General features: G+C 36.1%; 1 protein-coding gene across 14 annotated transcripts in view; it reads left to right on the top strand.

Annotated features, from left to right (window-relative positions):
* The window catches only part of PAN3 (poly(A) specific ribonuclease subunit PAN3), a 153,145-nt gene that overhangs the window by 77,153 nt on the left and 50,856 nt on the right, over positions 1 to 25,136 (top strand). For 2 of the 14 annotated variants that reach the window (XM_089304283.1, XM_089304284.1), the window contains one exon: positions 18,122 to 18,239. The exons of the other annotated variants lie outside the window; for them this stretch is intronic. In XM_089304283.1, the coding sequence (XP_089160409.1) occupies positions 18,176 to 18,239 (64 nt within the window). In that variant the 5' untranslated portion in view covers positions 18,122 to 18,175. The remainder of the gene's footprint in view (positions 1 to 18,121; positions 18,240 to 25,136) is intronic. 14 annotated transcript variants of the gene reach the window in all.

The following is a 25,136-nucleotide window of genomic DNA, read 5'->3' as shown; positions in this document are numbered from 1 at the left end:
TGAAAGGCAGAATTACAGAGGGAGAGAGGTCTTCTATCTGCTGGTTTATCCCCAAAATGGTCGCAGCAGCCAGTGCTGGACCAAATTGAAGCCAGGAGCCAGAAGTTTCTTTCTGGTCTCCCACGTGTGTACAGGGGTCCAAGCACTTGGCCATTTTCCACTGCTCTCCCAGGCACGTTAGCGGGGAGCTGGATCAGGAGTGGAGCAGCAAGGAGTGGAGCTGGTGTCCATAAGGGATGCTGGCATCACAGGTGGAGGCTTAACCTGCTGCATCACAGTGCTGGCCCTGTCAGTTTCTTTATACATGGACAACATATATACATCTCAATATATTTTTAACCAAACAAGTAAGGTTATTGAAGCTAAATTGAATAGGTATTCAGGTTTTAGATTTCTTCAAATTATAAAAAAACAAAAACATAATGCCTAGCATAATGTGGGCTCTAGAGATTTCTTTTTCAAAATTTGCTTTGGCCTTTTATTTATTTTTTTAAGATTTATTTATTTGAAAGGCAGAGTTACAGAGAGGCAGAGGCAGAGAGAGAGGTCTTCCATCTGCTGTTTCACTCCCCAAATGGCCACAGCTGCTGGAGCTGAGCTGATCCAAAGCCAGGAGCCAGGAATTTCTTCTGGGTCTCCCACGTGGGTGCTGGGGCCCAAGGACTTGGGCCATCTTCCCGTGCTTTCCCAAGCACATTAGCAGGGAGCTGGATCTGAAGAGGAGCAGCCAAGACTCTAGTCGGCACCCGTATTGGATGCTGGCACTGCAGGTGGCAGCTTTACACACTATGCCATAGCACCGGCCCCTGTTTTGACCTCTTAAAGAAAATACAAATTATGTTTTTATTCATAAGCTTTAATACAAGAAGTAAAACTTCATACAAAAATTAAAAGCCATATTTCTGAGTATCTCTTGTGTAAATAGTTATTTTAAGAATATTTAAGGGATAGTACTTGGGCTTCATGGCCTTTTTGAACTTCTGCAACTGTATGCATGTATTTTTCTTCGGTCTTAGCTTTTAGTATTCTTTCAGAGTATCACAGCCTTCCAAAATTTAAGAACCATTGGCTTAAGACACATTTAGCAAAATTATTTTCCAGAGTGTTTTTTAATAAGAATACTTTTCATTGACACATAATATGAAGACATATGTTTCTAATAGATCTATGTGGACAAAAACTTTTAAAAAGAGATGCTTGGAAATGAAATTACATGATGACAGTTTATACCCTTGTTTTGCCCTGAAAAAGAATTCATTGAGAACTAATTACAAAATCATTTATCAATATTTTTCCTAAGAACATTTTAATAAGACAGTAAACTAAATCTTATGTACTTTAGATACCTCAGTATTACCAGATTCACAGCACATTCACATATATAATTTGGATATGATTTTAAGGGAGGTAGCAATAGGAGCAAAACACATTTCTGAGTAGTATTCTGATATGTCTTTGGTTTCCTGTGCAATGTGATTCAGGAATCCAGCATCTCTTGTTCTGCTTAATTGTATGTGGGCCTTTGGGAGGGGCAGAGGTGAGTTCTTGGCTTTTGAAATGTCATCTTTGATTTATAAGTGAGAAACAGCTGCAGTGACTTCAGCATTTTTCAGATATTCATTCTGTCATGATCAAGGTAGTACAGGTTTTCAAACCATTAGATGCAGTTTATTGTGAATTATTATAACATGTCTCATGATATGGGAGGAAACATTTAATTACTGTATCAAACTTAACATAATTTATAGTTGTATTCATTTATTACCATTCTGTTGTATTTTTTTGGAGAAATAAGTTTAAAGAAAATACAGAAGTACTTCAAAAAGTTTGTGGAAAATGCATATTTTGAAAAAACTGCATGAATTTTAAAAAAACCTTCTGCACCTAAACAAACTTTCCCATGAACTTTTTGAATTACCCTCATATTTATATTCTTAGTTCCGATGTTTTGAAATACTTGTATTCAGTTTTTTTGAAATAATGAAGTCATTTATTATGTATTCCTGAAATTGATGGTGCTAAATTAATTAGTAAAATTTGCTAATATTTTTACATTTATTTTTAGCTTTGGAAAGGTTTAGGGGGAAAGAAGAAGGGGAATAAAAGGGGAAATAAATATTTATTCAGCATTCTTGTTCCATAATATCAAAGCGTTTTCTGTGTGGTAGGCAATTTAAAAATAGTTACCATGTTGAAGGGTTTGGATAAGAAAACTCGCTTTCAGTTTTAACGTTCTATGCTAAACAAATAAAATTCTGTGATTCTTGCCATGAAATATCATATATGAGGAAATGGAAGCTTATTTCATTTAAATTGCTTAGTAGTTGGCTAAGGAAGTAATGTGACATTGGTCATCAGTCTCATTGGAAGCTTTTGGGTTTACAGAGTGCTGTGGTCATCTAACCTTTGCTATGTCACTTTCACTACTAAGGAATTCATTAGATATCCAAGGCAGTGCAGTGTACATTTGACACTTTGGATAAAAGTAAAAGTTACATGTTATGCTAATCTGTCTTTATCTTACACGTTCAAATCCTACTTCTTTTCCTTTTTTGTTGAATGGAATAAATTTTCTACATGAAGGCCTTTTTAGTTTTCTTTTTCAGATTCGCTCTTAATGTGTGTGTTCCTAAGTGATACAGTTGTATGACTGAAAGACAAGAGGGTATAGGGAAAACTGAAATTTTATAGATCAAAAATTGTGAGATATGCCATAAGGACTTGAACACTAACGTGAATAAAATTAAATTCACAGATACATTACCTAGCTGTATTGTTACTCTGAAATTCAGCTATGAGGGTAGCATTGGAAAAGTAGAAAGTCAGCCAACAGGGAGAATCTATGACCATGTTGATGGTAAATAATCTAATCTCATATTTAAGCTTTCATTGTGTATCTTAGCCTCTATATTATGTTACTCAAGGAATAAAAACTATTGCTTTATACTGTTTTGTGTTTATTAAATGATGCCACTTACTGAAAAAAGTTATTAAAATATTTACATAGTTCTTAAACTTTACCATATTTAATAGGTAAAGTGGGTTTTCCTTGTAACTATTTTTCAGAAGCCTGCTATTAAATCAACTTTGTGGGATGGTCAAGTAATTTTGTCACATTTATTCTGGTATTTCAGACTAAACTGATTTCTCTGCATTATTTTTACCGTATATAGAAGTAGTTTAGCATTAAAATATTACTCCAGTTGTTTTAAGTATTAATCTTGATTTCCTAAGCTTTTTACAAATTCCTTAACAAGAAAGGTCCATTACATTTCTAGCACAAATTTAGGCATAAATGCTGCTTAATTAAATGTTTGTAGCAAAATTTCATTCTTGTCTTGGAAAATAATTTTATAATTGGTGGGTATTTCTTAAGTACAGTGAATTTTAATGATTCAGTAAACATCTCAGAAGAACTTCTAAAACTATAAATGTTCAAGCCTATATAGATAAGTAATAGTCAAATGAGGAACAGAAATTACTTGTTGAAATAGCATAAATGCACAAAACTAGAGTCACTATGTATTTTGAGGTGCTTAAACATTTTTACAACCAGTTTTAAAGTATTTGTTTAAATATTTTTAAATTGCTTGTTTCCGTTTTTTGTAACTACTTTGTTTTTCAGGTATATTCACCAGAATCACTCAAACCTTTCCAGGTTCTCTAGTTTGGGAATTGCTTTCTACATTAAAAAAAAAAAAATAAAAAGATTAGCAAATTATCTGTTTTGTAGTTAACATCAGGGGTCTCCAAGGTTTTTGTGAAGATGACCTTTTCATTGCCCAGTAGTGTTGAGCTTATCCTGGAAGAGGGCTGGTCTGGGAATGCATGGATATCCCAGGGAACATTACTAACGGTAGAACTATAGCATCATACTGGTGTTGGGAGTGCCTGCTGGCCATATTCCCATCCCAGTTGGGAATTTCAGGAAACTGAGGCGAGACGTTTATGGCACAGAGGGAAATGTGGCTGCTGCAGCTGGCCTGGAGACCTGTCAGGTAAGGCTTAAATAGCTGCTGGTAGATAAGAGTCTACTGATTGGGCAATCCCTGGTTAATTTAATGTGTCCTGTTAGGTTTGAGAGTTCCCCTATTGTGAGCTTCCTACTTAAATCTCATTGTGTTGACTATCTTGTCCTAAAACTTAGGGGGTAGGGGTTGAATGGGACTGGGTAGGGGCTTCCTTCAACTATAGGGCGTAGATTCAGTGTTTTTGTAGCTGCTGATCTGGGACTGCTTTCTTTGGATTTTGATCCCATTGCCTTTAGAACACGGTGCTAGTTTATCTACTAAAGTAGTTAATGTGGTTTTCAGCATACTACTTGATTTCTGTGTTTTGGAGTCTTTATTATCCATCAGGAGATAGATAATAGTGGATGATTTCTTCTCTTCTAACATTGCATTCTTTTGTGGTGTGGATTTGTAGGAGATAGCAGTCAGAGACAAGTGAACACGGTGAGAAGTAGCATAAAGAGCAAAAGAGTACAGCTTGTACTAGACTTTAAAAGGATTTTGAAAAAGCATTTGAAATTCCTTGTTGAATCTCTTCATAGGTACAGAGGAGGGGAACTTTGGTTTAGCAGTGTAAGATCAGATTGTGGAGTGAATCAGAGTGTTGTGGTTCTAATTGAACTGAGAGATAGAACATGAACTGAAAAATTATCAGATCCTTAGCTGAAAGAGGTGTGTTAGAAGTGAGTCCTTACCCACTCCCCTACCCACCAAGGCTGGCAAGGCTTCTTCGATTAAATAGGTTTGAGAGCTCCAGGCATCATTTCTTTAATCTTTTGGCTTTGTGCCTGGTGCACTGTAGATAGTAATGGGGAAGGGGTTAGTGTTTATATGAATAATTTGCTGTGTGTTACATGTCTGTTTAGGAGCAGTCCTCTAATGCTGTAGGAATGAATTAGGTGGCTGTTACCCCTTTTGATTGTTGAATTATCATGTGACTTCATCTTAGCTATGAAAGTAATCTTTTACTTCCTTTTCTTGTCTTTCACATATGGTGACTCCAAAGTAGGGCATTTGGGAAGGATCTTTTCTCTCTTAAAAAGAGATAAATTAGAGATAAAACTTTTTGAAAAAAATTATATTTATTTGAGAAGCAGAGAACCATTTACTGGTTCACTCCCCAAATACCCACAGTATTCTGAGATAGGCTGGACTGAAGCCAGGAGCTCAGTATTCAATCCATACCCCCAACATGGGTAGCAGGGACACCGCTACTTGTACCATCATTGCTGCTCTCAGGGTCCAGGATAGCAGGAAGATGGAATCAGGAGTGCATCTTGGACTTGAACTCAGGCACTCTCATATGGGATGCAGGCAGCCTAAGTGATAATTGCTAGGTTGAATGCCTGGCCTAGATGTAACCCCTGTTAAACCTCCAGTGCAAGCATGTGATTCCTGTTAGCAGAGACCCAGATGTGTACTGCATGTTTATAGTGGTAGTGTTTAGTTCTAGATTCTTTAGGCCTGAGCTTCTTTCACAATGATACATTTGCAGTGAGATTTTTGCTTAGGATTTTACGAACACATTCCCATATTTTAAAAGTAGTTATCCAGATTTTAGAGTGATATTCTCGTAAGTAGTAATTAGTAACTGATAGTCATGTTAGGGGATGTGTTCCTTTGATAAAACGGTTTAGATCAATAGGATGTTAATACATTTTTGGGCATCACCTACTCTAAAGTCATGGTATGGGCCATAATATAATCACCAACTGTTTGTAGATTTCATTGGTGGTAGGTTAAACTGCTGAAACAAATTGATTGCTAATGTAATGGAAAATATTTATTTCTTGAATTTATGGCATTCCAGGGTGTGTGTTCAGGTCATCTAGATCCTCTTCTCCACAGTTTCTCAGCATTTCTGGAGCAGCTGGAAGGGGGAAAGCATGGATAGTAGCAAGAGTGGGAAGTTGGTATGGACCAAGCATTTGAGTTGCTTGCAAGTTTCTTCTGTGATGACCATTGATCACAGTCTGAACTTGGATTATTTAAGGCAGCTAGACTATACTTTTCAGGCATCTTGAGGTGCAAAAATTTAATAGCTGGTTCATTGGGGCATTATCTCATTTGCATATTCTTTGTGTGCTTTAAAATTATCACCAAAGGAACTGCAATAACTGACTTATCTAGTATCAAGAGAAATTTCTTTAGCATGCTTTATTTTTCTATATCAGAAGCTTCTATTTTTTTGATTGTGAGAACTTGGCATTTTCACCAGTTTTTCCATGTGAAGGCTGCTAAAACTTAGTTATCTCTTGCTTCAAACAAAATGTAGTCCTTTAAACTTTTCGATGGCTCATGCTCAAACATACATATTTCAGTAATTGTACTGAAAGACTATAGATTGACTACCTTAAGTATTCAGAGTTGATAGAGTATTGTTGATTTCTTAGATTCTTTATACTTTCCATTAACCTTCTGCCTCACTATATTAGGTTATAACTCATTGAAAATATGGAAAATATGTCCTTTCTCTCGTCTTTAAATCTGTTAAAGTGTCTGAAAATAGTGCTTTGAATGACTCTTTGGGGAGGCTTAGTTAAGCCATTTTAAAATTCACATGAGCTGATTATTGATGACTGTGTTGTCCTGTTAGTATCCCTACCTTTCGGATGTTTGAAGAGTTCATCAGAATGACTTAGATGCTTCTTGAATCACCCAGAGCCTAAGGGACCCATCCTCAAAATTTCTTTTGAGTAAGTCTGGGTGAACTGGAGAAGACTTGTCCTAGGCCCTCATGTTTGAAAGTGACTGTTAGACCTTTAACCGGATATCTCAACTTTTCTCTTAAAATCTCTTCTTCCTCTTTTTTTTTTTTTTTTTGACAGGCAGAGTTAGACAGTGAACAGTGAGAGAGAGAGAGACAGAGAGGAGAGAAAAGTCTTCCTTCCATTGGTTTACCCCCAAAATGGCTGCTACGCTGGCACACTGCGCCGATCCAAAGCCAGGAGCCAGGTGCCTCCTCGTGGTCTCCCATGCAGGTACTGGGCCCGAGCACTTGGGCCATCCTTCACTGCCCTCCGGGGCCACAGCAGAGAGCTGGACTGGAAGAGGAGCAACCGGGACAGAATTCAGAGCCCCAACTGGCACTAGAACCTGGGGTACCCACGCCACAGGTGGAGGATTAGCCTGTTGAGCCACAGTGCCGGCCTCTTCCTCTTCTTAATTTGCTAAGGGCTAAGAACATAAATGCATCTTATTTTATTAAGAAAAACAGTGATGCCTCACTTGCTCTTTCACTCCCCAAATGCCTGCCAACAGTTAGAGCTGGGCCCGGCTGAAACCAGAAGCCGAGAATTCAGTTCCAATCTCCCACATGGGTGACATGAACCATCACTGCTGTCCCCCAGGAAGCTGGAATGGAAAGCAGGGATGGGACTCAAATCCAGGCACTCCAATGTGAAAATGAGGAAGCGCAAAACAAAGCTTAACAACTCATTTTTAAATACTTGTTTGAAAATAGGGAAAGGTCTTTGTGTCAAGGGCTTGAAGTTATACCTGTGAGTAAGGTACACAGACTTCAAATTACCCTTAGGCTGAAACTAGTTTTACTTCATTTCTGATTCATGTCTGTGCTCTAAATAACTGAGTTCATTGTTGCAGGGGTTTTTCTGAAGTTCAAGAGCACATATACAAATTTAATAAAAGAGTCAACAGGGGTTTCTCAGACTTTCATAATTAAACCAGACAAAAATAATGTAAATTAATTATATAATTAATAGATTTGTTGGATTACTTGGAAAATGAATAGTATTAAGTACTTTGGCTGTTTAAAATTTTAAACCCATGAGTCTGGAATGAGTAATCACATATTGTTTTACTTACATGTTATATATTTAATAGTATGTTTAAAAATGGTTAATGAAAATTAGTACTCATAATATTAGATAAGAAAAGTGTTGATTCAGTCACAACATTTTCTTGAAGTCAAATTTGAAATTTGTTTCCAGTTTTTATTCATTGGAAAGAAGTCCAAAATTAAATTATGTTAAGTTGGGATGGTCTTGTAGTACGTCTGCTTGCTAGCGTGCCTGGGAAAACATCATAAGATGGACCAAGTACTCAGGCACCTGCTGCCCACGTGGGAGACCCAGGTGGAGTTCCTGGCTCTTGGCTTTGACTTGGCCTAGCCCTGGCCATTGTGGCCACTGGGGGAGTGAACCAGTGGGTGGAAGATTTGTCTCTGGGTCCCCGCATCCCCAGGCCCATCAAATAAAAAATAAATCTTTGAAAAAAATTATGTTAACTAATATTGACCTTACATTACTTTTTGTGACTTTCAGAAAACTTGTCTTGGAGCAAGTTTTTTGTTTATAAACAAGACAATTTATTGCTATAAATGAGTAGCATTTACTCATAACCATTTATCTTTATATAAGAAACAAATAGTTCCTTTGATCAAAAAATGTTACATTTAGTAGCTTATGTTTTGATTCTTTGTTGAAATTATCTTAGGTGTTACCATTTAAAAGATCCCAACCATTGAAGTCTGGGGGAGTGGTCATACCATTTCAGATTATTTGGCCACGTTTGGGAGTAAGTGATTCACTCGCGGTACTGTTTCTTCAGATGTTACAGTGACCAAAATAAATTACCTCCCTTTTCAGACAATGGTTTTTAAAAGTGTGGTTGAGTTATTCACACTTTTAGGGGTATAAGTATTGTGTTTTATACATATTCATTACTCTAATAATTGTTGAATTAGCAACAACTCATCTGGAAATGAAGCTGTTGACAGAGGCAAGGCTGAAGTTGGGCTCAAAGGAAGATTGTTATATGTAGACATGCAAAGCAAAAGTATGGACCATGATCTCCATCAAGTATTGTTGAAGAGTATGTGGTTGATGAAACTCAAGTTAAAATCATATATGAATGGATAGTATTTGCCTGAGCTTGATCAATGTGATTAAATTTTATGAAGAAGCTTTAGGGTACTTAATTTTATTAATGCTTGTAATATTTTTAATATCCAGATAGTCCAAATATCTTTTATCATAAATATGTGGCAAAAATGATGTGTGACTTTTAAATCAGTTGCCAGGATTCTCTAATTATTGAGAGGAAACCAGAGATGGATACTGAATTGCTTTTATTTTGGTAAGATCCACATGGCTTCTGTAAAATGTTACTTAAATTTCTCAGTAAGTTAAAATGAAGTCTTTTGGAAACTTGTCATTTTTATTGCATAATATAATGAGAAAAAATATAAATCCCTGGTATAATAGAAATGTCACTGTAATTGAGTAGCTAAACATTTCATACTTTTCATAAGTGAAAAGAGTGCTATGTCATAAAAAATATATAATAAATATATTCATGGTCTCGGTTATATCTTTAGTCCAGTTTTTTGTTGGAAGTTGTAAAAATAAGAGTTAGGTTTTACACTCACTGTATGGATATTCAGTAAGGAGTTGGAAGTTTCAAAGAATTGTATAATTAGGAGATACAGATTGAAGGACAGCAAAATAATGTATATGTATATAAAGAATCAGTATTTAGATAAAATTCTTGAGGATTTTTTTGATTGATTTATTTTTATTTGAAAGCAGAGTTAAAGAGAGATCTTTCATTTGTAGGTTCATTCCCCCAAGTGGCCGAAATGGCTCATACTGGGCCAGGCCAAAGCCAGGAACCTGGAACTCCATCTGGATCTCTCATGTGGGTTGCAGGGTTCCAAGCATTCGGGCCGTCTTGCTGCTTTTCCAGGAGCACTAGCAGGGAGCTATAGGAAGTAGAGCATGCAAGACTCCAGGTGTTGCTGATATGGTATGCTGGCATCACAGGTGGTAGCTCAACCTGAGTACTGAAATGAATAACTTTCATCCCCAAATTTTTTTCAATGCTGCGTTTTATTATATTGGGTAAAAGCTATAATTGGTTATCAGGAAATCAGTATAAAAATAAATAAGATCTATGGAGAGATCCTACCTCTGTAAATAGTGGTTTGTGAATGTGCATATCCCCTATTGTTTTTACAGAAAGATTTTTGGTTAGGCCTATTTTATAACTTTAATCTAAATTTACATAATAGAATGTGATTTTTCTTATACTTTTCCCTCCTCTTGAGTACATAAACAAGAAGCATGCTGGCTATTTATTAAATTATAATATGGGAATTTTAAATCAGTAATTTCAAATAAGGCAAATGTGGTTGATATAATTAGAAAAAACATAGATAATAACTTAAAAAATTTATTTGAAAAGCAGAGAGGTAGAAAGACTAAGGTTTCTTGACTTGTTCACTCCCAAAATGTGTGCATAAGCTGGCCCTGGGACAGCTGAAGCCTTGAGCCAACAACTCAGTCTGGGTCTCCCATGTGGGTAGCAGGGGCCCAACTACTTTGTATACTGAGAAGCTGGATTTGGGAGTAGAGCTGAGACTTGATGCAGGCAAACACCTGCCTCAGATAATAACTTTCTAGGATTTGTTTCAGCAGCTCTTAAATAGAAGATTGTAAAAACTCGTACGTCATTTCCTAAATCAAAAATAAATTGATTTTAATTAAAAATAACATAAGGGGGCCGGCGCCGCGGCTCACTAGGCTAATCCTCCGCCTAGCGGCGCCGGCACACCGGGTTCTAGTCCCGGTTGGGGCGCCGGATTCTGTCCCGGTTGCCCCTCTTCCAGGCCAGCTCTCTGCTGTGGCCCGGGAGTGCAGTGGAGGATGGCCCAGGTGCTTGGGCCCTGCACCCCATGGGAGACCAGGAAAAGCACCTGGCTCCTGGCTCCTGCCACCGGATCAGCGCGGTGCGCCGGCCGCAGCGCGCCGGCCGCGGCGGCCATTGGAGGGTGAACCAACGGCAAAAGGAAGACCTTTCTCTCTGTCTCTCTCTCTCACTGTCCACTCTGCCTGTCAAAAAATAAAAAAAAAAAAAAAAAAAAAATAACATAAGGGGTAGAGTTTTGTCTTGTATATATACTTCCATATTTCTTGTGAGCTAATCTTCATTTTATTACTCATTCTTACTATTTACTTCACACAGTATCATTTAAAAATAGGTTATGGATTTCTGGAGAAGATAATTTTGCAGCTTGCTAAAGTGCATTGTTTCCTAATATTTTGGAAATTATGACACTCTGATTCTTTTAACTGTGACTTCTTTTGGAGGAAGTACAATTGTGTCGTTTTTATATGTTTTTATGTTGACAGTTTTTGTGTTTTGAACATTGTATTCTGTAAGGCAGACTTGGCTGTCTCAGGATATTAGAAAGTCAGAGTAGAGGTGAAATAATAGGCCTGCATCGTTTTACTTAGGAACATCAGGTTTATAGTCTTTCTGATCTTTAATATACCTGAGATATGAACTCTGTCTCCTACTTTTGTTTCTATGAAAAGAACATAATGCAATTTGAAAATTTTGTCTAACGAAAAGTAATTTATTTCAATAAAAATCTTTAGGTTTATTAAAATGACTTGGTAAAACATATTAATACATCTGTGATTTTTATTTTACATGCTGAAAAGCTTGACAAATTTGTGGGGTTTTTTTACAAAACAGTTTATTTAGTTTATTTTTACATTTGTTTGAGACAGATCAATAGAGCTCCCATAACTTCTGGGGCTGGTCTTTTCTGAGATCAGGAGCTGGGAACTCAATCCAGGTCTCTCTCATAGATCTGAGAGTCAGGTGTTGGGCTGCTGTCTACATTAGCCTACATTAGCAGGTAGCTGGAATCAGGAATAGTCAGGACCTCTGCACTCTTACGGGATTCCAGTGTTTTAACTGCTAAAACCAAATGCCTGTCCCTAGAAATCTAAGCTTTGATGAGGGAATTTTTGCCTCTCATAAGTAACTCCCTTAAGATAGTGGTGTATTTTTTTTTTTTAAGATGTATTTATTTATTTGAAAGGCAGAGTTACACAGAGAAAGAGAGGCAGAGAGAGAAAGAGGTCTTCCATCCGATGGTTCAACTCCCCAGTTGGCCACAACAACCAGAGATGCGCCGATATGGAGCCAGGAGCCAGGAGCTTCTTCCGGGTCTCCTATGCAAGTGCAAGGGCCATCTTCTGCTTTCCCAGGCCATACCAGAGAGCTGGATTGGAAGGGGAGCAACTGGGACTCCAGCCAGTGCCCATATGGGACGCTGACACTACAGGTGGCAGCTTTATTCACTGTGCCCCAGTGCCGGCCCCTTAAGATAGTTTTGTATGTACCTATGTTTGCAGAAAGTATTGGTGTTCTCTAGGAGAATTATTTGGAGAAACTTTTTAAGTAGGTGTTTAGATTTTGTGTTATCATAAAATAATACTGTACTTGAATTAAAATCAGTGGAAAACATGACCACCTTATCCTCCCCCCCCAAAAAAAAAGGTATAGTTTAAACATAATTTTATAAAGGTAATCTTTCTGTTTTATCACTTTATTAATTTAAACATTTAATTTCATGTAATAAGGTACAGTTCTCTTGCTTAAGTTCACTTATGTTCATTTATGAAATATTTTTAACTATAATGGATTTACCTCATGGTTTGAACCCTTCTAGGCAAGGTTAATCATCAAGATTTTTTATGGAAATTAATTTGGCTCTGTTAATATTTTAAAGATTTACCAAGAATGCACATGAACACTTCTCCAGTTGCTTTTGTAATTTATCATCCTAACCACAGTCTATCCTGAACTTATCAGTCCAGTGTCTTACCAGATCTTTCTTTCTCTCTCTCTAGTTCTGCATGTCAACATTATAAAGCCTTTCTGGTAATGCCAATGTCCAGTACTGGTTAAGGAACCAGTCGATGCTTCAGGACTGGTGGGGCAGTACAGAAGCGCTAGTCTTGGTACAATGAGTAGGAGGAGGACTCTTTTTGTTCCTCAGATACTTCCCGTTCCCTATGTTTGTAGCGAAAATGCTAATTATATTATCTTAAGAGTTTTCATGGTTTGAAGTTTTACTATGGTCTGTGCCTATGTGCATGTGAATGTGTAATTTCTCTGTTAAAAATTATAGTAAGCAAGGATCCTGGACTGATTAATTTTTCCATTTTCAGTGGCTAAGCTAATTGAAAATCTCTTAATTATGTTAGGGGAATAAGTATTAACTTCCCTTGGTGTATCAGTTCATTTGGGAATTTATTCTTATTCTACAGTCTACTCACATTTGTTGAGGTTAGGCTTTTTCTTGTCTTTTGAATTTGAATAAACAGATCACCTCAAAGATGCTGCTTTAAGGACTTTTAAGATTTGCTTTTTCCTTTATTAGACTAGATCCATGTCTAGTCTATTATTAACTCTGTTGATGAAGCTTTCATTTATATCTCTCAAACTCTGGATTGAATTCCTGCTTTATAGCTGCCATTGCCTGTGTCGCACACTATTCACATTGCCTAGTTGATCTACTACCACAGTTCCTTTTTCATATAGATAAAATGAAAAATCTTGAATTTTTAAAGCCATGGTTTAATTTATATTTAAGTCTGTAACTATAAACCTACCCAATCTGTGTCTTGTGTATGTCTTTAGTCTCTTGCTTTTTCCTTCGTCTACTCAGTTTTGTCTCTATTGGCCTTCCTCAAATATGTCAACACCTTTTGACTCATGTTCTTGGTATATGTTGTTCTACCTGTTCTCATGGCTTGTTTTTTCTCCTTTAGGTCTCTGCTAAAATGTCTTTTACAAAATATGGCCTTACATCATCAAGGAAATTTCCCACTATTATCTTCCAGCATGTTACTCTGTGCATTTCCATTTTAGAATTTACTACAATCTGAAGTTTTTGTTTTTGTTTAAACTGAAATGGGAAACCACTGAAATAACCTCTCTGGGCTGATGTTCAGGAAATATTTCTCAAATTGAAATAATTGAAGAAGGAAATAGTCTCCCCAATCCATGATTTAGTTTTCTGCAGTTTTGTTTACTGTGTAGCCATTCATGGTTTGAAAATACTAAATAAAAAATTCCAGGAATAAGCAGTTCATAAATTTTAATTATTTGCTGGTTCACTCCCAAAATGCCCACCTGGCCAACAGCCAGTCTCCCCTCTGGGTGGCAGAAACTCATTTACTTGATTGCTCACCATTGCCCCCCAAGGTTGGTGGCAAGTTGGAGTCCAGAGCCAGAGCTAGGGTCTTGAACACAGGCACTGTAATATGTTTTTGAACATTTCAGCCAGTAGGCCAAATGCCATTCTCAGTTCATGAGCTTTAAATTAAATGTATTATTCTGAATAATAAGGTGAAATCACACTAGAATGTGAATCTTGCCTGTTAGTAGCATCTCTGTTATCAGATTGGTTGTTGAGCTGTTGTAGTATTTGTGTTAAAAATAACCATTTTATTTAATATTGATCCCGAAGTGCAAAATAGTGATACTGACAATATTGATTTGCCATAAAGAAGCCATAAAGTGCTTGGTTTACATGAAAAGGTAAAAACTCTCTAATAAGAAAAGAGGAAAAAAAATCATATGCCAAGGTTGCTGAGATCTGCTGTAATAATGAATCTTATCTGAAGTTATATGGCAAGAAATGGGGCCAGCATTGGCATTGTGGGTAAAGGTGTGACACTGCATACCGTTTGGGCACTGAGTCAAATCCTAGGTGCTCTACTTTTGATCCAGCTCCCTGCTGATGCACCTAGGAAAGCAGTAGAAGATGGCTCAAGTCCTTGGACCCCTGCATCCATGTAGAAGACCCAGAAGAAGCTCCTGGCTCCTAGCTTTGGACTGGCCCAGCTCTGTCCATTGTGGCCATTTGGGGAAGGGAGTGTACCAGTGGATGAAAGATCTTTTTCTAACTCTGCCTTTCAAATAAATAAGTAAATCTTTTTTTTTTTTTTTGAAAGTAAGTTATGGCCACAGTGCATGTTAAGTGCATAAGTAAAATGAAAAAGACATTAAGACATCATTGTTGATACCATCAAGGGTCTTGGAATGCAGTCCCCTCAGATAAAGGAAGAAGCTACTATTCTATTAAAACATCACCAACTTTATTTACTAGGTAAATAATTCTTGTCCCTTTAACTCTACTTTATGAAGGGCCGTCTCTGCTATAAAGTACGTACCATGTTTTTTGGGAAGATGTATGGGAATATGGAAAGCCTTTTTCTTAAGTCTTTGACTTTGCATGGATCTTACTCTCCTTGAAGACTCTATTTCTTGAGATTCCACATTTGCATAAATTATATCAGTTGCCTTGTTCCTCGGTGTCAGTTCTGTTTCTCTTGTCATTATTAATATCTCCTGTTTCTATGCTTAGTGTACTTTGATTATCATATTACTTTTTTTTTTTGACAGGCAGAGTAGACAGAGAGAAAGGTCTTCCTTTGCCGTTGGTTCACCCTCCAATGGCCGCCGCGGCTGGCGCACCGCGCTAATCCGATGGCAGGAGCCAGGTACTTCTCCTGGTCTCCCATGGGGTGCAGGGCCCAAGCACTTGGGCCATCCTCCACTGCACTCCCTGGCCACAGCAGAGAGCTGGCCTGGAAGAGGGGCAACCGGGACAGAATCCGGTGCCCCGACCGGGACTAGAACCTGGTGTGCCGGTGCCGCAAGGCGGAGGATTAGCCTAGTGAGCCGCGGCACCGGCCTGATTATCATATTACTTTTTTGTATGTCCTTTTTCCTCCACTGAAGTTAAATACTTCTGGAGATATTTTTATTATATTGATTGTGTGATCACACATGGAAACCTACAGTAAACATTAAGAATAAGATTTTAGAATCACTTTAGTGAGCTTTGTGGTAGAATATGAACTGTGTGTAAGATCAGGCCTAGATCTTACTTCTTGATTTCCTGAAGTCTTGCTCAGTGCCTTACGTCTTGCAGGGAATTTTCATATGTGGGTACAGGTCAGAATCATCCATGTTACTTTGAAAATCTAGGTCTCCCTGTCCCCATCTATGATGTAGTAAATCAGAAGCCCCAAATTTGGAGCATTGGCCTTCATCTGTATATATAAGCATTCACAAGAGATTCTGACATTATGCTGTTTTATTTCCAGAGGAAATTAAAAAGTTTCACATGAAAGAAAATCTGAAGAAAAGTGATATTTATCTGATTTGAATGAATAAGGGTATACAAACAAAAAGTCTGGAAAAGAAAATACTTCAAGATGAATTTTAAAGAATGGACAGGATTTCTTTGGATGTTTAAACAGACAGTTGAGGTTTCATGAATTTCATGATTTTTTTTCTGTTTTAACCAGTTTAATGAGTGTTATTAAGGTTCTCACTCAACCAGTGAACTTTGAAAAAGTAGTTGAATCTGAGGTCAAGACTGACCACGTGTGAAGACAATCCCAGTTAGGCCTGGAACCAGGCCATGGGCCTGGAGCAGATTCTTTCTGTTGAAACAGAGTCCTGCTGGAGTAGGCAGTAACTGTCAAATGCCCATTGTGGAGATGTCCAGAGTTCCATTGGAGGAGCTGGTATAGGGCAAGGTTGTTTACCAGCTTGCACTTTGTTTCAGGTTTTGTTTTTTTTTTAAATTAGTACTAGTGTGTAGTGATTTAAGTAGCAGCCCTTCTAAAAGTGGCCATGATTGTACATAATTTAAACTATCATTATTAGTTCATATGGATAGTTCTGTTTCATTGAGCCCTCTTAGAGGCTCTTAGTCATTACTTTTATGATGTTACATTTATTTTCAAATGCATATTCTTGGAGTCATTTGTGTGATATGGAGAGCAACCATATATGAAATATCTGAAGCACAGAAGTTTGTGTTAAAAATTAGAAGTGTCAGGAGGGTGAGCAGGATAGATTCTGCAGAAACATGGAGAATGCTATCTAGGTAAAGAAATTTTTCTGGAGAAATTTTTCATACATTTAAAGTGCTTCATTAAATCTTTTAAAATCTTGAAATCTTAAGTTTTATGAATATTTACCATTAGCATCCCAGAGTTTGACATATTGTTTTCTAGGGTTGTCAAAAGTGAGGAGACTAATAAGGGATAAGATAGTAAGAATGGGTTGGAACATCCCTATATACAGGAACTGGCAGCTCAGCTAGCATCAAAAGTCTTTAAGACTTAATTACCTTTTCTGCCCCTAGGGAACCTGTGAATCAGGAGTACCAAAATGTAATTAGAGCCTAGGACAGTGATTTTCAAACATTTTTAAAGGTAGCAGAACTCCTGTGAAGTTAATATAAAATCTTCAAACCTAACATTGAATAGAACAGATAAAACTTCATTACCGTCTCCCACATCTGAGCTTTTAGGCACTAAGGTTATTGACTGAGAATCAAGAGTTTTTCATATTACAACTAGAAATGAGATTGAAAATTTTTTATTAGAATATATTTTCATGTTGATTGATCACATTGATAAATTTTTAAAAGAAACATTGTGTTGGTCACCTTCATGATTCTGTCCGGACATAGTCTTGAGTAATGTTTGCTTTATGAAAACCATTTCACCTAATTCTTGTGAAAGACAGTGACATTCTAGTGCTTTGAAATGAGCTTGAGTTCTCTGATTCCCTTTCTTAATATTTCTTTCCCCCCTTATTCATAATATCACATTGCTGTAGACAAAATCACTAACTCATGAAATGGAAAGGCTTTCTTGTTTTTGAGCATATCTTGAAGCTCAGTCTATGTATGTTGATTTTTTTTTGTTGTAGACAAATCATTATTTCAGCTCTTGAAACCAAATATAGTACTTAACTCCCTTTATCTTTTGATTCAGAGTTTTGTAACCTTCCACTTAAGGAATTAGGTAACACTTCAGTAATTTATTGTGTCTGCCATTAAACAAAGCTACTCTAGACAAGTGAATTCCTTCTGGTTGGAGACATTTAAATTCCCTCACCCCAGTATACACACAGGAAAGAGGCTTCTCAAAGATAAAACGAAACAAAAACACTTTGGCTTTCAGAATATGTTCCATTTATATTTCCTGCATATTTTTTGCTCAGCGAAAAACCTTATGTTTTGTCAGTAGCTTTTCTTACAAATTTTGTTAGCTATTTAACATTCTACTGTAACTCAGGGAGGGCTTCAACCAATAACTCCCTGTGGTATTATAGATACCTTTCAGTTTATTGGCTACTTCTGTAGTTGAAAGCAAGTTGAACTGTTTTTTTGGACAGAATAAGTTTGTCCTTTTCCACTTGGGTGTTGAAAGAGCTTATGAGCAGTAGCTGTTCTGATTTTTGTTGGTTGTTTTCTCTAGGGAACAAGCTACCCTCTGAGTCAGCACTGGACTTGAAGATAAATCCTACAATTCATGAAACTGACTGATTCGACTAAAGGATGGATAGTTTGGGCAGCGTTGGACAGCTCTATGAGGGGTCTGTTTGTTTAACTGAAGGGATTGTTGAGTTCAGCAACTTTTAACTCCCCTTATCATAAGGGGTTGCTGTTGTGAAAACAGGGTTTTGGAGGAATCAGTTCTGGCAATTAAAATCAGTGTTACTGATTCCATTTCCATTTTATCACCAAACTCCATGAACAATTATTGAAAATGTAGATATTTTGCTGCAACTTGTTGCCAGCAAGAATTTGTATTTCCTGAGAGGTCAGCATAGGAGTTTTGCAGCCTGCTTGTAAAACCAAGTTACCCTTTTTTCACATGGGGTTGTAAATATTTCTCTCAAGTAAACCGTTTGGCCTTTGGATTATTTCATATTTACAGAGGTAGAGTGCATTTGTGGTTTGAAAATTTTAGGGTTAAATGGGACTTCACTTGATTAGTAAATATTTTATTAGGTTAGTGAAAAATTTATATTTCAGTTTATATGCCTTTTTGATACTTAATACTTACAAATTATTAGTAATACAGTTATTCCTTACCTTAAAAATTTAGTTTTATTGGTATCAATCTTTGAGTTAATGAGAGTGATTTTAAATGTTTAAATAAATAGATTTTAAAATCTGAAGCATGAGGAATTTGGGTTACAGAAGGAAAAGTCTTAAGATCTTAAATTTGGGGGCTGTAATAAATCATGTGTGGATACTTAGAATTGTCTTTTTGAAGATTGTAAAACTTTGGAATGTGGGATGACATAGGAAGTATTTTCTCAAAGCTGCATCTGTATCTAATGCATATAATTTTGCTTAAAATTAGAAGATTGTAAATATATTAGTTTTATTTTTTTTTTATCTTTTATTTAATGAATATAAATTTCCAAAGTACGACTCATGGGTTACAATGGCTTCCCCCCCCATACCGTCCCTCCCACCCACAACCCTCCCCTTTCCCACTCCCTCTCCCCTTCCATTCACATCAAGATTCATTTTCAATTATCTTAATATACAGAAGATCAGCTTAGTATACCTTAAGTAAGGATTTCAACAGTTTGCTCCCACACAGAAACATAAAGTGAAAAATAATAGATGATTTTTTTAAAATGATGATGAAATCAGATCAGACCTATTGTCATGTTTAATCCCAGTGAGAGTCAAGTTGGGAATTGATAATTTTTTTTTTTTTTTTTTTACAGAAGATCAGTTTAGTGTACATTAAGTAAAGATTTCAATTGTTTGCTCCCCCATAGAAACACAAAGTGAAATATACTGTTTGAGTACTCGTTATAGCATTAAGCCTCAGTGTACAGCACATTAAGGACAGAGATCCTACATGAGGAGTAAGTGCACAGTGACTCCTGTTGTTGACTTTACAAATTGACACTCCTGTTTATGGCATCAGTAATCTCCCTATGCACCAGTCATGAGTTTCCAAGGCTATGGAAGCCCCTTGAGTTCTCCGACTCTTATCTTGTTTAGACATGGTCATAGTCAAAGTGGAGGTTCTCTCCTCCCTTCAGAGAAAGGCACCTCCCTCTTTGAAGACCTGTTCTTTCCACTGGGATCTCACTCACAGAGATCTTTTTGCCAGAGTGTCTTGGCTTTCCATGCCTGAAATACTCTCATGGGCTTTTCAGCCAGATCCGAGTGCCTTTAGGGCTGATTCTGAGGCCAGAGTGCTTGTAAATATATTAGTTTTAATCATTTGAAGTTAGTTGATACAAAATATGTAGGGATGATGGGAATTTAATCTATATGTATTAGATTTCTTCTAAATACCTTTTATTATTTAGGCAAGAGGTGCAAATAGTCCTGCATCATGGCAGAGCTAGGAGAATTTTATCATAGACAAGTAGACTTATAAACAGTTCCGCTTGAGGTTTATTAGCTGTTTGATTATTATGACCTCAAGCATGATGCTCTTGATTAAGAATATTTTTAGCCAATTTTGGTAATTATCTGCAGCATTGAATTTGGACAATGAAATATTAGAAGTAAAGGCTGGTATTATCTTAGTTTTTACTTCCTAATGTTGTTGAGTTTTGGATCATGGAGTATTTTTTTTTATTTTGTACAGTATGTTCTGGGATTAGATTCACAGCAAAAATACACATATACCTATTTGATACTTGTCCCAGTGCTATCTTTATTTGTGTCCATTTTTTTCAAGTTTCCTTTTCTCATCCCATTTTATAACATAAAAGAGGTGGCAAAAATGTTCCCAAATTGGTATTTTTAGTAAAATACTGACTTTTTCTACTTTAATCTTAATGGCAAGAACTGAAAGAATTATTGCCATCAGTCCCTCTTGGGCAGAAAAGTGGCTAAAACTATAAACAAGGTTTTTATAATGTTCTTGGATTCTAAAATGCCATCCAGTAGAACACATTTCATCGATTTTTTTCATCATTAAGTATAAATTTAAATGACTGAACACATCACTGAAGTATATTCTGCCCCAATTATCTAATTGTAAGAAAGAGCAGAAAAGCTGGATCGCTTTTGGCTTGAATAGTGGAAATTTTCATTTTCCCCGCTCAGGGTGGGTGTCGTGGTGCAGTAGGTCGTGCTCTGGTTCGTTACCCACATGGGACACTTGGTTAGAGTTGCTGGCTTTGACTTGTTCTAGACCAGGCTGTTGTGGGTATTTGAAGATTGAACCAGCAGTTGGAAGAGTCCTCTCTTTCTGTCAGTTTGCCTTTCAAATAAATAAATTGTTAAAAGAAATTTCTCCCCTGCAACTGTTGACAAATTTACAAATTAAATTCTTAGAATTCTATTGTAAAAGATAATTATGTTTGAAGATGAGTCTTTAAATGAGGTGATTATTATGAAATGAAAATTATTGACTAAGGAATTCTTTCCAAGTTTTAAAAATTCATGTATATTACAAAGTGATAGTAACTTTAAATTTTAAAATATTTAATGTTACTCATGAGATTACAAGAAATTAATTTTAGGTAGTTATGCATTCGGGTAACTTTTCAACATTTTGTGACTGAATCAAAATAATTGTGAGAAAAAATTTAGTTGTATGTTTCGGTGCATCACTTGTAGAGCATTTTTTTTTTCCCCAAGAAACCATTCTTAGCACTTTAGTAAGCTTCAGCTAATTGACAGTGTTTTCCTTGCCTTTCAAATTGTCAGTCTCTTAAAACTTGTTTTATTTACTTAAAAGTTGAAAAATAGCATTGCCTTTTAAAAAGCAGCATAAATATATATGTTTTATGTATATACATTTGGCTTTCAATATCTTCCAGAATATTTTGGGGGCTTTTTTTTTTTTTAAGGGCACTTTTTACAACTAGAATATCTATGTCAGGCTGCAAATATATTTTAAATTTTTATTTAAAGTGTTTCAGTTTGGCACATAATAATTGAACATATGTATGGGATATGAGAATTTTATATACGTATATAATATGTAATGATCAAATAGACTAAGTAGTATTTCTTATTTCTTTGTATTGAGTACCATTTTTTTTTATTTAAGATTTATTCATTTCTTTGGAAGGTAGAGTTACAGAGAACTAGAAGGAGAGATAGAGATCTTCCATCTGCTGGTTCACTCCCCAGATGGCTACTAGTGGCCAGGGCTGGGCCAGGCTGGAGCCAGGAGCCAGGAGCTTCTTCCAGATCTCCTGTGTGGGTACAGAAGCCCAGGGACTTGGGCCGTCTTCCTCAGATTTCCCAGGCGCATTAGCAGGGAGCTGTTTCAGATGATTCTATTTCATATTTATTCACCTGAGTAAACTGTTACTCCTAATATTTTATAGATTCTAGTGTCTGGAATATTACATTTTCTGCAAATAATGATAATATTTTTCTTCCTTTACAGTCTTTAGAGCATTTAGTACAGTGTTGTGTACAAGTGAACAAACATAGTTGACGTTTTGTCTTGTCCCTGATTTTAAAATTAATGTTTAAGCTTTTTTTCAAGATAAAGAGATCAGATTTAATGTAGTTCATAAGTATAGTCCGAAGTATATAATGATAATTCCTTTCTATCCTTCCTCTCTCCCTTCCTCCCTCCCCCTTCTTTCTTTACTTCCTTCAGAAAGGAATGTTTTTAATGTTTTCCTATTTAGAATGATCTTTACTGGGAGATCTCAGATAGATTTATTTTGAGAGGAAATCTTTTAACTTTTCTGATTGAAAAAAATATTTCTTTTGGAGTTTCCTCAAATGGATTTGGGCCACAAAGATGAGCAAAATAAAGATTTCCAGTTCCATGGAGTTAATAGCTTTCATTTTCATTTTATGACTTTCTCTGTGTAATTGTTTACCATTATGATGGCAATAAAAAAGTTTAACTGATAGACACTGCTAGATTGCCTTCAAGAAGATATTAGTAGTATATGACAGTATTTGTCATTCACTTTTCTACTTATTGTCTGTGTTAACTAGGAAGAGAGCAGTGATAAGGAATAAAGTGGTTTTAATTTGTATCTCCTTAATTATCAGGGGTCGCAGCCTCTTTTTTATACTTGAGGTTAGCCAAAAGGTTGAGAAGTGATCACAGCATCTTTTTTGTGTTTGAGACATTTAATTTTGATTAAGTTGGCTAGTTGTGTAATTTGTCCATTTTCTTTTGGTTGCTTTCAGTTTTATTAATGACTTTAAGAATGGTGTGGTAAGTAGACTAGCCCTTTATTAAGTGTTACAAATCATCTTTTCTTGCTGTGTAGAAATTTTCAGTGTTTTGAAGAAGTTAAATTGATGGACTTTATTTTGACCTATGAAAGTAAAGACATGTGTCTTTATAACATGTGAGAGCCTTTTCATTTCTTTTTGTGTACTTAAATATTTAATCTGAATATTCATCTGGAAGTTATGTGTGAGGATCAAAGATTCACTTTTATTGCATTTATCTAAACGTGTTTACCTCTAATCATTGCATTATCTATTGATGGCTAGAAAGTGTTTTCATCTATTGATGGTTGACTCCTGACTCTTGAGTAGCTGTTGTGTACCTTCTCTGGATTTTGAAGTCACCTTTATCTTATACTTATTTTATCATATTTATTTAAGTTCATTTGTGGCACTCTATTCTACAGCTTTGGTCCACTATTCATATTGGACAATTTAAGGCATCCTTATGACTGTAGTTAGGTTACTTTTTAATATCCAGTGGTGATAATATTCTCCTTTTTGCTTTCTTTATCTTGTTCGCCCCCCTCTCCCTTTCTATATTTGAGCAGGCTGTTCTCAATGTTTATTTAGCGGCTAATTAATTAAGTTGGCTAATTTTAAGATTATGGTTCATGTTTTCATTGTACTAACAGATTTTTAGATTAGGGTAGAATTGACATCTTTAATACAGATGTTTATTTCTCTTTGTTCAAGCTTTTTTTTTTTCCAGAATTTTAATCTTGTACATTTCTAGTTAAGTTTATGCTTAGAATTTTAATCTTTTTTTATTGCTAATTAATTTAAATGGTTTTTTTTTTCTTGTATTTCATTGCTCTCCTCTTCTACCTGGATTTATAAAGTTTTCTTGATTCTTTTTTCTTTTAGCACTGATTAGTATTGTTTTTTGTTATGATAAAATTAACATATCATAAAATTCATCCTTTTAAAGTTTTAATTCAGTATGTTTTAGTATATTCACAGATTGTATAACAGCCATCATCATTAATTCCATAAAAGGAAACTTTGTACCTGGTAGTAGTCATTTTGCATTTTCCCAGCCCCTGGAAAGTACTAATCTACCTTCTGACTTTATAAATTATCTATTCTGGATTTTTCATATGTGTAGGAAAATATAATATGTGGAATTTCTATGTCTGGCTTCTTCCTCTTTAGTGTTTTCAAGGTTTTTTTATGTCATAACCTGAATTGGTATTTCCTCTTGGGGGGAGATAATATTCTGTTGATGGATATGTTACATTTGTTTACACATTTATTACTTGATAGACATTTAGATTGTTCCCTCTTTTTAGCAATTATGCATAATGCTACTATGAACATTGATATACAAATTTTCCCATGTTTTCAATTCTGTCCCATAATGTACCTAGTGATAGAATTGCAGCATAATATGGTAACTATGTTTAGCAAATTAAGCAATTGCCAAACTGTTTTCAAAGTGACAACACTGTTTTACATTTCTGCTGGCAATGTATGAAAGTTCCAGTATCCATTCTAGTAGGTAGGAAATGGTATGTGTTTGTGGGTTTATTTTCTTGTCATTGTTGACTAATGACATTGAGCTTCTGTTTATGTGCTTATTGGCCATTTGTATGTCTTATTTGGTGAAATGTCTATTCATAACTTTAATTGTTTTAATTTTTATGTATTTTTTTGAGCAAGCACAATAGCACACATGTTCTCTCATCCAGTAGTTCTTTCTCTAAATGTCCATGCCCACAACAACCAGGGCTGGTCCAGGCTGAAACTAAGAGTTGGGAACTCTGTCCATGTCACATGTCACATGAGTACCAGGGACCCAACTACCTGAGGCATCACTGCTGCCTTGATAGTGCGTTGAGCAGAAAGCTGGAATCAGGAGTAGACCAGGGGCTTGAACCCAGGCACTCTGAAAAGGAATGTGGGGGCATCCTGACTGGCTTTGAACTGCTAGACTAAGTGCCCACCCACTGATAGTTTGTCTGTTTTCTGTTAGGTTTTAAGATTTTCTGTTTCTTTTTCTTTGGCATGTTATAGTTTCACATAATTTGTCAAAGGGGATTTATTTTTTTCTTATTCTGTTCAGAACTCTTAAGATTTCTTGAATGAGAATTTTTATGGTGAATTAGTTCTTGAAAATCATATTTTTCTTTTTGAATATCATTTCTCTAATCTTTAATTTTTCTCTAGGATACTTCTTATTTTTTTTAAAGATTTATTTATTTATTTGAAAGTCAGAGTTACACAAAGAGAGAAGGAGAGGCAGAGAGAGAGAGAGAGAGAGAGGTCTTCCATCCGCTGGTTCACTCCCC

The sequence above is a fragment of the Oryctolagus cuniculus genome, chromosome 9, assembly GCF_051225735.1.
Source record: "Oryctolagus cuniculus isolate XC-2025 breed Fujian yellow rabbit chromosome 9, ASM5122573v1, whole genome shotgun sequence".
Taxonomy (NCBI): domain Eukaryota; kingdom Metazoa; phylum Chordata; class Mammalia; order Lagomorpha; family Leporidae; genus Oryctolagus; species Oryctolagus cuniculus.
This window is presented reverse-complemented; position numbering and strand designations above follow the sequence as displayed.